Source organism: Bacillus rossius (genome assembly GCF_032445375.1).
Source record: "Bacillus rossius redtenbacheri isolate Brsri chromosome 4 unlocalized genomic scaffold, Brsri_v3 Brsri_v3_scf4_2, whole genome shotgun sequence".
NCBI lineage: Eukaryota > Metazoa > Arthropoda > Insecta > Phasmatodea > Bacillidae > Bacillus > Bacillus rossius.
The window spans coordinates 51897564-51910799 of record NW_026962011.1 but is presented as its reverse complement, the minus strand read 5'-3'; the positions used below and the strand labels follow the sequence as shown (position 1 = coordinate 51910799).

At 39.0% G+C, this 13236-nt stretch overlaps 2 protein-coding genes across 3 annotated transcripts in view; one reads left to right on the top strand and one right to left on the bottom strand.

The window, feature by feature from the left end:
- The window catches only part of LOC134542162 (cyclin-Q), a 142184-nt gene that overhangs the window by 83404 nt on the left and 45544 nt on the right, over positions 1-13236 (bottom strand). The window contains exon 1 of one of the 2 annotated variants that reach the window (XM_063386184.1): positions 7496-7701. The exons of the other annotated variant lie outside the window; for it this stretch is intronic. The gene's annotated coding sequence lies outside the window, so the exon portion shown is untranslated. Of the gene's footprint in view, positions 1-7495; positions 7702-13236 lie in introns of those variants that run through there. 2 annotated transcript variants of the gene reach the window in all.
- LOC134542160 (hemicentin-2-like) overlaps positions 1-13236 on the top strand; it is an 83908-nt gene that overhangs the window by 61508 nt on the left and 9164 nt on the right. Inside the window, exons 6-8 of the mRNA XM_063386181.1 lie at positions 46-180; positions 8482-8695; positions 10048-10156. Of these exons, the coding sequence (XP_063242251.1) occupies positions 46-180; positions 8482-8695; positions 10048-10156 (458 nt within the window). The remainder of the gene's footprint in view (positions 1-45; positions 181-8481; positions 8696-10047; positions 10157-13236) is intronic.

The following is a 13236-nucleotide window of genomic DNA, read 5'->3' as shown; positions in this document are numbered from 1 at the left end:
TGTGGGACTGTGGGAATGTGCGATTGTGTGTGCTCCACGCGGCAGGTGTCCACCGGCTCGGGCACCGTGGCGCACTACGTCCACCTGCAGGTGGTGGTGCCCTCGGCCTTCATCCTGGGCAGCGGCGAGTACCACATCGGCGAGGGCAGCACCATCAGCCTCGTGTGCGTCATCGAGCACGTGAGTGTCTGTTGTCGGGATATAACCCTTACAGTATCATAGATATTTTATTTTAAATATATATATATATATTACGAGTGTAACGTTGAGTATCATAGACTTGTATGTAAGATTACACTTATGTTAATACTTGGAAATTCATATTACTTTGATAAATTTTACCATTTGACCCCTATATTACTATCGACAGTGTATATAAACTTTGACATAAATAAAATATGATCACTGTAGAAGGTAACTTAAAGAAATATTTAAATATTAGTATCTAGCGTTGCCTTTAACAGTTGGGCGCACAACACGAGTCAAATGTTCTGTAAAATATCAAAATTTAAAAGTTTTGGCCGGCTAATTTATAACTCAGTTGGAGCCATGAGTCCTGTATTTCTCTACCACTGGGATGATATCTAGTTGCAATTATTCATATTTGTAACACACATACCTTGATGAAAATTCATGTACCACTACATGAATACCAATCATATCGACATCTTAACACTCTTTCTTCATTTAGTATACCAGTTTGGTGATTTCATTCAATTTAAATCACATAGTTCTTGGCATACAATTCATTAATTATTCCATACAGAAAACCATTTTATTCCGAACTAACTCTTAACAATCCAACCTTCCATTTTTCATTTAAAACTTCTCTGTTACTAGTAAGCAAAGATATTACACTCCTTTGCAAAACAAAACACATAAAATAAAATAATCTTTTCTCATAGCGTTCATTCGAGTCCAAAGACAAAATAAAAATTATTCAGTTTCATAGTTCTGTGAATATGGCATATTTACACTGGTCTGCCCTGACGCCCTTCGAATACAGACCCATTTGCCCTTGCATGTCTGGCCCGAGAATCTCTAGCCGCTGCAAACATCCACCCCTCGGATGGGATTACTGGTGCTAATTAACTGTTTACTCTTCCTCGAGCAGTAATTAGTACGACTCTTGCAGTCAAATATAACGCGAACTTATCGGGTCTCTTCTTTCCGTTAAAATGGCCGCCACTGTGAAAGCTACTGTTGCGTTTTTAGTAGAGGAATGAGTCGGTAATAACGGTGTTTAAAATGAACAGGAGAGTTGCAATTAAATGGAAACAATCACAAATAAAACAACGTGTCAAATTATAATTAGGAATGGGGAGGATCGTAACTATAGAGAGCACTCTCTAACTTGATAAAATGCTTAAGTTACATAACGTCTATGCATAAGAGTAGTAGTTCATTATTTTTAAAATTAAATTAATATCGCCTTAACCACGAAATAATCTAACATGACTACGGTAAAGTATCGTTTCAGTGTTTGCTTAATGTTGCGTTTAAGGAGAAAAATCAAAGACTGTAATTCCCGTTGCCATGGAAACGTAGAATCCATAACAAAAAAAATACAACAGCCGTTGCCATGTATAGGAAGAAAGCATCAACAATGTAGTAGTGAAATTTCATGTACCCAAGTCAGAAGTACCTAACGTAACTATGTGCCAAATTTCATGAAAAGCCGTTCTACCGTTCAGCAACTGAGTGGTCAAAAACATACAGACACACAAACGTTCGCATTTATTAGATTATTACGATATAATATGTACCTACACGTAAAGCTAGGAGAGGCATTTTATTCTTATCCACCGGTGCTAGTAGTACTAATGGTCTACGTAGATCCCTATTCCAAGTAAACATAACTGAAAATAGATGAAATGTATATCAGTTGGTTTTAAAAAATTTTACATGTAAAAATTACGAAGCGTTGGTTTAATCGGGGGTCGTTAATAAATGTTCCATTCACCAATGATAAGCCGGAGTGGCCGGGCTTGAAACGTGTTCCGGCAGTCGACAGGCTGTTCCAGCCGTGATGGATCCTCCCCGCGCATGGTCTGCCGACGGCGGCGACTGATAACGCCGCAGTTATTCATCCGCGGCGCTATTTGCCACGTGACGGATTGTTTACCCCTCCCCCTCGTCTTCCTACCCGCCATGGACGCCATCGGTTGTCAAGCGCTTGACCGCTGCGGCGTCGCTGATCGAAGCGGGAAACGCAAACCTGGTACAAACGGGGCGATGGAAGAGTACCATACTGGAAAACTACCATATAATATGGCAGTTTTCCGTTATGGCACAATTCCGCCTGGCCCCGTCATTTTTCTTCACATCGTGTATATACGAATACAGTGCTGCTCCCTACCGAATTTTTAGAAAAAAATGGTTTCTTCTCGTGCGCGATCTGTTGAGTTGATTTAGCATTGCAAGTGCAGAAAGTCACCGTCAGCAGTGCTATCTGGTGTCTTTTCAGTTAACCCAAGAAACTGCTGGAGCGGACAGCGTTATCTACCCGCTTATTCTCCGCACTACTCTGAGAGCAAATGCGTTGTAGTGATTCCATTGAGTGTGTAAAAAAATATGGCAGAATTCCGCCTCGTCCTTTTGAAATATGGTAGTTTTCCGATATGGTACTTTTCCATCTGTTTCGAAGAGGCGAGGCGGAATTGTGCCATAACGGAAAACTACCAAATTATATGGTAGTTTTCCAGTATGGTACTTTTCCGCGTCCCCATACAAACTCTGGTGAGGGCGGGAGGGCATAACTGCGCGATGCAACACGCGTGTCTCGGCACAGACCGGCAGAAGATCTCACGTCTTGTCTTATCTCTCGGCTGTACGGCACTCGGCGAGAGTAGTTTCGTGAACGGCACCAAGTCGCGTGGGACGGAAATGCGTGTGTTACCGCGGTGCTGCCCTCTGCGGCGGATGGCGCGAACCGAAGTTCACAAAGACAAAGGAATACTTTATAGTACATTTTTACCAGCTGGGACAGTTTGAGGAATGCGCGAGAAGGGGTGGAGAGAAGGGGTGTGGAGGTGCGACGGAATAAACTAGTAAGGGGGTAACGGGATCACCTCGAGAAAATCCCACAGGCAACGTCCGTCACGTTTCCCGCTTACTAAAAAAATTTCCGAGGTCGGCCTTGGTGGGAGGCAAGTGTTACCACAACCGCAGCACCTCTTCTCGGCAGATATTTTAATGAGAGTTAACTATTAGCGGTAAAAAGTCACGCAACCGATTGTAATTATAAACATGTACGTGAACGTGTACCTTTTACAGCTCGGAAAATTAATTTTGGTAAATATATGTTGAAAAAATTTATGGTTCAACAAAATGCAAGAAAGCTATCGATTAAAAATGTGAGCGAGTGTTTCAGCACTCGCCAGAGAGGTGTATCATCTGACCTCGGGAACAAGCAAACTCATGTGTTCTCATGTTGCAAATACACTTATAATTATACAAAATTTAACACAGAATTGTTAAAAAATAATGCCGAGCGTGATAAATATACGCAAATTGTGTTTTAATTTACATTTCTGAACGCTTATCACACGTAATTTCATTACCCGCTGCCGGAGCAGCTATGTCAACAACAGAATAATTTCATTTGCAGACAGAAATTTTAAACTACATAATGAAAAGACTACGATAAAAGCGAAAAAGATTTGTAGAGATTCTAAACGCTGGTATTGGACCTGATTTTCGACAAGGAATTTTATTAAATAACTGCCATCTTGCTAAAATTAATTAAACAAATAATAATATAAGTTTTCCTTCAGCTTAGTGAACTTTGGTTCTCCCCATCCGCCACGGATGGCAGCACTGTTCCACGCGACTTACGTAGCATTCACGAAGTAACTATTGTTATGAGCTAAGATGTTTCACATCGACACTTTTACAGGAAACATCGTATATTAAAAGTAATGACAAGAAACGGAAATAAACCACTCGGTGTGTGACCGCGAATGTGAACTTCAGTTAATGTCCAAAGATATTTGAATTATAAATGCACAGAACTAATCAATAATCAACAATGTTTGATTGAGTATGTGTGAATATGTATTATTTGTTATAAGAAAATGTATTAGTATATTTTAAAAAAATGTTTTGTCTTGGCTAGTTTTCATTTATGCTTTATTTCATAAAATATTTTAAAATCGTTAAAACATTAGGTGGATTAAAAATTGTTTTAAACATTACTTTTAATATCTTATACGTTATATAAATTATATTTATCTTATGTGCTAATTTTTTGTTATTTTTATATTTGCTCGTGATTTATTAAGTTTTTATTTTATTGTATTTGTAAGTACTTTTCGTTTGTCTTGGCTCTAGTTTTTATTAAGCTGATCTTGAATGTACCTGCTCAGTATATATGTATGTGGTTAAGTGTGAGATAAGTAAAATAAGCCGATAAAATAAATATAATTAGTGCAAGCCTTGGTTCGTTTGATATTTAAGAATCCGAAATAGCAGAATAGATTTTCCATCGTGCCCTGCTAGTGTCTCGAACCTGGAACACGAGCAATGCTGTTTGCGACCACGGACACATCAGCTCGTATCAACGACAGTGCTAGTTGTATTCAGGATTTCTGCAGCTAGTTACATATGCATATACATATATATCACAGGGGACGCGTTTAAAACGACATGCGTGTTCTTTTATTCGAAAATGACGGTGCGCACTCGGTTCGGCAGTCGCGACCAAAATAATTGCGGAACGGTCACAGAAAATGTTTTATTCATCGCCGCGTGTGAAAACCCCGATGTGCTCGCCATCGCTACGTGGCCAAATGCTAACGACAGGGGGAAAAAAAATTATTCCCTCTTTAAAGTACGGGAATAAAGCGGAAATTGTCGGCGGTAGAGCGCGCGGAATGGATATCAGCCCATGCGTGAAATACACTTGTCGCGCTAGCAATGGAACCGGTAACATAATTTGCTTTGCTATAGAATCGTGAGTGCACTTCATCTGCTGTTAAAATATACATAAAAATTTAAAAAAAAAAAAACAAAAAAAAACACGTACTTCCCAAAATTGCAGTAAACTTCGGCTCCTGTTTGAAGCTGCTAACACACAGCGATATGGAACACTCCAAACTCGGTATACAAAATGTCTCCAAAACCGCGGTACGTAGGTTGGAGGGCGATGGGAAATAACTAAAGATAATAAGCACCGTGCAGTAGCTTGTTCGCTCGGAACTCAGCCGGTGAAGCGGTGAATCCATTTTTCACGTCTAATAGTTTCAAATATGAATCCTTCAAAAATATCTTTGCATTTCTGCAACAACAAATTAATAAATCAACATTTTTACTGAAAAAAATTGCAGCAGTCACATTTTTTAGATGAAATCCTCTTTAAATCCTATCTTTAATATATAGAACTATTTTCGCATGTTTTTTTTGCAATCTTTATGGTTTATGGATTTGCAATATTTTTTATCAATTTAAAATGGAATATTATGTTTTTAGAGTAATTAAAGTGTAAATTTTAATAAATAGCTCAAAATTGTACATAATGATTTAAAAAAAAATTAGATTCGAGTATTTTCGTTTTTTTTTCTTTTTTTTTTTCTGAGAACATTTACCATAGTAATGTATATATATATTTTACACCATCAGAAAGTAGAGATTTCAACGAACAAAAAGCCCACCGACTTTTTAAAAAAATCTGATATTTTGACGTGAAAATTGTCGATTGAAAATTAGGGTGCTTTTTCGATATTAAGTCCACATAAGGTGAAAAAATATATATTTTAAAGCAAAAAATTTATAATGTGTTTGGGACATAAAAAGGTACGTTTTCACCAAATTTCGTGAAAAAATTTTTTTTGTAAAAGATAAAAATAAAAAACCAAAAACTTGGTTTTTTGGGAATTTTTCACATAAATTTTGAGGTTATGTGAAAAAACGTGTATATACAGAAGTTGTAGATGTTTGTACTACCTAAAACTTTGCTATTTAACTTTTTTTCATAGGACTTGCAATTTCGCCGGAAATCGAGATAAACCGTTTTTTACCCTTAAAAACTCACTCCCTTCCACTTCCCGACCCAGATCGCCCGTAAATTATTTTTACTTTCAGTTTTGTTATATTCTCTTCCTTTTCCAATGGGTTTCATCCTACTAATATATATATATATATATTTTTTTTTTCACTTTTAACAATTTCCAAAGACTTAGCCCTGGTCTAGTGGACGAGGCCCAGAGGAAGAAGTGGAGACGCGAGAGATCGGCTTACTTTGCCGGTTCACTTCCGAGCTTCGGCCGGTCTTACGTCGTGCGGTTGAACCGGAGTGCTTTGCCAGTTTCCACTCGGTCATTTCTTACACAGCAACTGTTCACATGTTCGATATACTCGGTGCAAGCTTGAGGGGCCTGCCTGCATTGTACAAAAGGCTGTCGAAAGAATATTCAGCAAAGAAAAAAAAAGAGATGCTGAAGTTCTGCTTCAGCGGCAGAAACGCCCAGTGCGACGCCAGCCTTAGGTTGTTATGTGTGCTTTTATATTTGCTTCTATCACGCCCTGACGTATGTACTACCAATTTCGAAACAATCCGTACAGTGAGTGGTTTGTTCGTGCTCGAGATTGAATGTTTTGCGGTGAACAATGACAGTGGTGGCCCTTGTACTTTAATACTTTATTCATGCTTATAACATATAATTTTAATCCACGTACATAGTTTTTTTGTTAATCCAAGCTTACAAGGTTTCATATGCACTGGACAATTATTTTTAAGACAAGGGATAATCGGTGAATTCTAATTCTTAGTACTTTTGATCAGACGTTCGGTGTGTCAGGGGTCCATGAATATTGACATGATAAAAAATATATATTTATTAATTTTTAATATACATTAAGACTTTTACAAAAACGCTACATTTTTAACCCCGGCGAAGGCAGTTTATAATCGAGTGCGAGGACTGCGCCGCGCTCACTGAAGGATTACGAGCAGCAAACGAATGATTGGACAGGATGAGGAGAGATCACGTACAATGCGACGCGTGTCACTAATTATTTTCCCAAACCGATTGCGTTTGACATCGGCTTACAACAGCCGCGTGGGTTAAATTTCGTTACATCGGATACTTGTTTCATTGAGATTCGCGCACAGGAATAAGTCTGATCTCGTCTCTTATTTATTTTTAGATGTTGAGTATATATTTATTCCTGCATTTTGCATTACGGAGAAATGTTTTCCTTTCACAAAGACAGAAAGTCAATGAAGGTAGCTAGCTCACGGTTACTAACTTAATTTGACAGCGACGATGATATACATAATGAGATTTAGAATCATTCAATTCTTGCAATAAACGTACACTATTTTATGGTTTAGTTAAAAGTGAACTACAAATTTTAAATAAATATATTTCAACATGTATAATAATAATAATTGTTGTAGTATTTATTTCCTTTGTTTACATTTTTCCAAACATGTCATAACTGACTATGATAAATGAAGTGAGGTGCACATAAAAAACTATTACTATTTACTTACGCCGTCCACGTCTTCCTCTCGCACAGAGTACCCTCCCGAGTGTTGCCTTCGCGAATGCACCCTCTCTTCAAACGTCTTGAACCAGGCATGAAATGATGACCGGCTTGGTGGTTCCACGGTGAAATTCACTTTTCGCAACAGTTACTGACTCTCTTGTCGCTAAGTGAAGCACGCACCAACTCTTCTGCCGTGCGGCAGGCGCTATTACAAGCTCTAGCAATGGGAACCTGCAACAAACGAATCCAAAACATTTGCAGAATGAAAAAAAACTTTCAGATATTCTTTATTGGCTGAAAGAAGTTCCAGGTCAATCGGTCGCATTGTTCAGTTTTCGTGGTCTTTTGGACGTGTGCAGATAATGGGTGCTCATCCTGTTTAAAGATTCGTTTAAAACATTCTTGGTAAAAAGATATAACTATAGCCACAACTTCCTAGGAAGTCCTCAGTTGGTCTTTGAAAAGACTCAAGTGCTTTTGTAAAACCTTTGACAGAAAACTCTCAGAAGATATGTCTTCCTGCTCTGTTGGTCCGTGGTATTGGCGCTGGTGCCAGGTATTGACTGCTCTGTTGGTCCGTGGTATTGGCGCTGGTGCCAGGTATTGACTGCTCTGTTGGTCCGTGGTATTGGCGCTGGTGCCAGGTATTGACTGCTCTGTTGGTCCGTGGTATTGGCGCTGGTGCCAGGTATTGACTGCTCTGTTGGTCCGTGGTATTGGCGCTGGTGCCAGGTATTGACTGCTCTGTTGGTCCGTGGTATTGGCGCTGGTGCCAGGTATTGACTGCTCTGTTGGTCCGTGGTATTGGCGCTGGTGCCAGGTATTGACTGCTCTGTTGGTCCGTGATATTGGCGCTGGTGCCAGGTATTGACTGCTCTGTTGGTCCGTGGTATTGGCGCTGGTGCCGGGTGTTGGCGGTGGTGCCGGGTGTTGGCGGTGGTGCCGGGTGTTGTTGGCGGTGGTGCCAGGTGTTGACGGTGGTGCCGGCAGAGTCCCTCGCCGCCGCAGCACGTGCTGTGGTACCACAACGACCAGATGATCAACTACGACACGAGTCGGGGCGGGGTGACCGTCAGCACCGAGCCCGGGCCCAAGACGCACAGCCGGCTGATCGTCAATGCTGCCACCCGCGGCGACTCCGGCAACTACACGTGCAGGGCCGCCAACACCGAGGCCGACACCATCCACGTCTTCGTCTCCAGAGGTGCGTTCACCCGCCGACCTGAGCGCTCTTGCCCAGTGGCGGTCCAGGATTTTGGTTTGGGAGGGGCTTGACCCAGATGAGGCTAGGCTTTATCAAGGCAAACACTAAAACAATAGTGGACCCAGATGCTCTTGGAGGGGGCTTGAGCCCCTTAGCCCCCCCCCCCCCCCTCTGGATCCGCTACTGCTCTTGCCAACATGATGCTGTCAAAATGCTGTGGCAACATTTTGGCAATATTTCACTCAAAATTTTTAACACCAAAAAATCTCTTCAACGTTCTACCACCATCTGAACGTACATAAATGTTGCGTCAACATTATACAGATACGTTCTTTTGACTGCAATGTTGCATCAACGTCTCACAACGTTCCAAACATGAACTGATCCCTTGGGTCCCAACGTAACTTCAAAGGTGAAAAAGGCCAACAAGTGCCACTGAAATATTTCAAAGATGCAAAAACTGTTTTAAGAACAAGCGTGTTGTATGTGGTGTCGTTGTGGGTTACCTACAGCGTATATGACTTCACTGAGCAGGCAAATATGTGTCGTCGTACAACTGCGAGAAGAAACCACAGTGTAAAAGCCATTTCATCCCATATTAAGCAGGTGACCTGAAATTCTTGGTGTTCTGTTGGTAATGTGTAAAGACCCTCCAAATTCGTGAGATCTTTTTGAGACCAAAACGTGTTTTCGAACACACAATCATGCTGTGTAGTAGTTTTGTCACGGCATTCCACAATCAACCTCTAATTTGTAATATGAAGTCAGGTGCACCAGTGATTGCAAGAAAACGGGTTGGATTCCCTTTAGTGGTAGGACATTATTACTTATCATACTTCCGGATAGATTTAATTTCAGGTAGTCAATGTGAATCATGTTAAGCATACTGAAATAGAAGAGATAGACCACGAAGGCACACGCAACTCACTCTCGACTCTCACAGTTCTCCCCCAAATCACTCTCGACACTTCCCACACGCTGGCCACTCTCAAAACTCAATATCTTCCTCTCGCTGTGGAAATCCCCTCAGTTCATGAAAAAGAACATTTGTGGCCAAAATAAAATGAGATTTTAGACATTTAAAATCTTGAAAAATCTCTCCAACACTCTCTCTCAATGCTTGAAATAAGTAAACACAAAAACAATTAAAAACTCGAATTACTTTTTGGTGACCAATTTGTAATCATTTCAGCTCTTGATTGAAAAAAAAAAACAACTAACAAATATAAACCTGCAATAACTATTTCGTACTTTTTAATGTAGCGTGTCGGCCTTGTGCTCGGGTGTCTAGACGGGCGGGGGACAGGCGACTGCACGCGTGCATGTGTGCATGTGTGTGTGTGTGTGTGCAGGCGACAACACGGCGGCCATACAGCGGCAGGAGTCCTCGGGGTCTGACCGCGGACCCCGGCTGCTGCTGCCCTCAGTCCTGCTGACCTGCCTGCGGCTGTGGGTCGCCAGGTCAGTCCCAACAAGTGCGACTCTTACAGTGGAAACTGAAACCATGTTTCACGCGACATGTGTCGCTATCTGTTGGGCTGGCCCAGAACAACCAGCAAATTAAAAAAATCGGAATAGAGGTTCTCATACAAAGTTTTTTCAGTTAATACGTTTTTTTATATTAAGTTATCTCCTTGGCGGCACAAAACTAATTTAATCGATTAATTAATCGTTGGTTCTTTTGTCTTTTGTGTAAATAATTTATATATTTATATGCCCGAAAGTTTTTTGGAAGATTTGTTCTTTTTTTTTTTTTTAGTTACGCCCTTTTGAATTTTTGTATTATGTTCTTCTTATGTGGCCACTTAATTTCTTACTGCTAAAATTATCGGTTAATATCTCAGATTAAAAAGTGTTTGTTGTATTCATAACTTTTTAACGGCTACCTTAAGTGCCATAGAACTTCATAATATTAAATAGTTTGATATAATTTAGGCGGATAGGTTATAAGTGAGATTACTTCTTGCCACCTCAAGCGTAGCTCCAGTGGCAGGGAAGAAGGGGGGTTGTAAAAGGTGATAGCTAGGGACAGGAAAAATTCGCGGGTTCAATGACCTCCAGGATGAACTCCATAGTTCTACGTACACTCGGTCAAATGCCACCCACTTATTGGCTGCTGTCTTGTGAGTCGTCCCAACGTAGCAGCCTGTGATTCGATAAAGCTTTGGTCGAGTGTTTCTCATTGACCCAGAGTCATCCAGGTGAGTTGTGAGCCAATAGCAGAGGCAGCACTGAGGTATAATAACTATTTGTATTTTAGCCATTCGCGAAATGAATTCGCGAATTTTTCCTGTCTCTAGTGATAGCCCCTCCCGAATCTTAGTTTCATTATTTTTTATTTTAGTAATGAATATATTTATGTTTACTTAAAACTATAATTCATATATTAATTTTTTTGATTAATAAGAGTTGTATGAAAGCTTTAAAGTACTGTTTTTTAGACCATTAATTTCTAAATATTGCAAGGCCAATTTCCGATCATTTGATTTCATATTATTTTAACTACATCATTTCTTTGTACGCTTTTGAAAAGTATTTATGGAGACACTCTTACCACTAACTTAAGTGTTATCATCTGTTTAACTATTTTCAGTTTGTTAGTTGCAAAAATATCAATTTTATATACAACCTGATTTTTGCACAAATATATATTTTATTTTCGAAAATGATTGTAGTAAAATAATATGAAGCAAACACAAGTAAGTAATTTTAGTGGCCAAATTTATTAGGGGTATTCAGAAAGAACATTTATTTTGTATTTTCCACACATAAATTTTTGGATTTTTTTTGTTTGCATAATTGCAGAACATAACGTATTTTGGCAACTAGTTGACTAAGAATTCCCATATGTGGTGCAAAAAAAAATTTACCGAGAGCGTTAATTGGAGACATTCCTAATTGTGATACCGTGGTCAGACATGTGCGAAGGATAGTTATAAGGGAAAACAAGGGGGGGAGGGAGGGATAATCGCTAAGCTCTCAGACCGTGTCCAGAAGCTATTGAAGTCTCGAAGCCGTTAACAATGTAAGTTAGATTGGGCATGAATAATTTAAACACGAGAGAGCAGGTCCGGCGTTGGCGTTTGAAACTTTAATCACTTAAGCCCTTAGCTGCAAGCTCGTGAATTACCAGCCACTGAGCTGCTGGAATAAAGTCTTGACCACTTTTCATCTCGGACGTCTTTAGTTTAATTACTCACTGATTCGAAGCCATTGCATTAAAGTCTTGCCATTCCATGGTTTCAAATGATTTTTCCTTTTTTATTATTTTGAACATTTGAATGCAATATTTGATTAGCATAATTTTAGTGAAAGTAAGTTTTTTGACGTAATAACGTCTTATAAATCGATGAACGCCTGCTGCATGCATACGAAAAATTGTCACGTTCCGCCTGAGCCGAGCGTGCAAGAACCGGCCGACCACCGTGCGAGGAAATCTTCTACAATATCAAACAGGTTAAGGCGGGCTTTTAAACTAATTGTTCGTGATTATATTTAAACATACTATTTAAATTAAATTTGCAAAAAACTGTAAATAATATTTGAAAATTAAAAAGTATGCAATTTTTCATCAATGTTTTCTTATGACGTTATCACGTAAAATTATCGTCCGTAACCGTAAACCAACTTTACAGACAACCCCCTTTTTTTTCTTCAAAAGGCAGATGTTTATTAAATTCTATAAATTCTTGGCATTGAACGCGACCACATAATTGTGTAATTTTTTTATTGGGCTTGTTAACGCCCACATTTGTAAAACGTCATTGGTCGTTTGTTACAATGTTATACCATTGGTCTCGTGTGAGAATTTATCACATTCGCTTCTTTCTTTATAAAAAAAAAGTTTCTCAGTAAATAAAATAAATATACTTATTGACTATTTTGTTATTTATTCTGTATATTTTGTGCATTAAAATTGTTTATATCACCATAATTGTTTCAAAACTACAAAACATTTTAAATTATAAGTAGTTTCCTTTTAAATATTTAGAAATATGCCTAGGTATTGAATTAAATATGGGTAAAAAATAAAAGAAACAAAATATTTATGTTTAGTTATAAGTATGTATTATTCTGATGGCAGCAGAAAAACGCAGTCGCCAACATCAGGAAGCCTTGATTAGTTCAGCAACAGACGTGTCTATGAAGGGAGGAGGAGAAAATATTATTTTAAAAAACTTGTGTTGTGATATGAAAGTGAAAGTGGTGCATACCATTTTTCTATGCTATTTTTGATGTCATTATTTGAAATTTGCGGCCGTAGAATGATTTTCTGTCAGAAAATTTGCAAGTGTAATAAGTATCTGGTTGTGTACCCTAAAATGTCCTTGTTGTTTTCAATCCCTCCACTATTCATGTGCCTGTAGTTTTTTTTTTTACCATTTATTGTTTAATTTGGTTGAGGTAAACAAAAAAAATCGTGCTGAAGATTTTGTAGATACAGTTTAAAATCCACGTTTCATTTACGAGGTACGTTTTTTTAATTGAAGTTTTAATTTCAGACGTTTGTTAACTGCGTACAGATAATGAAATCGTATCAT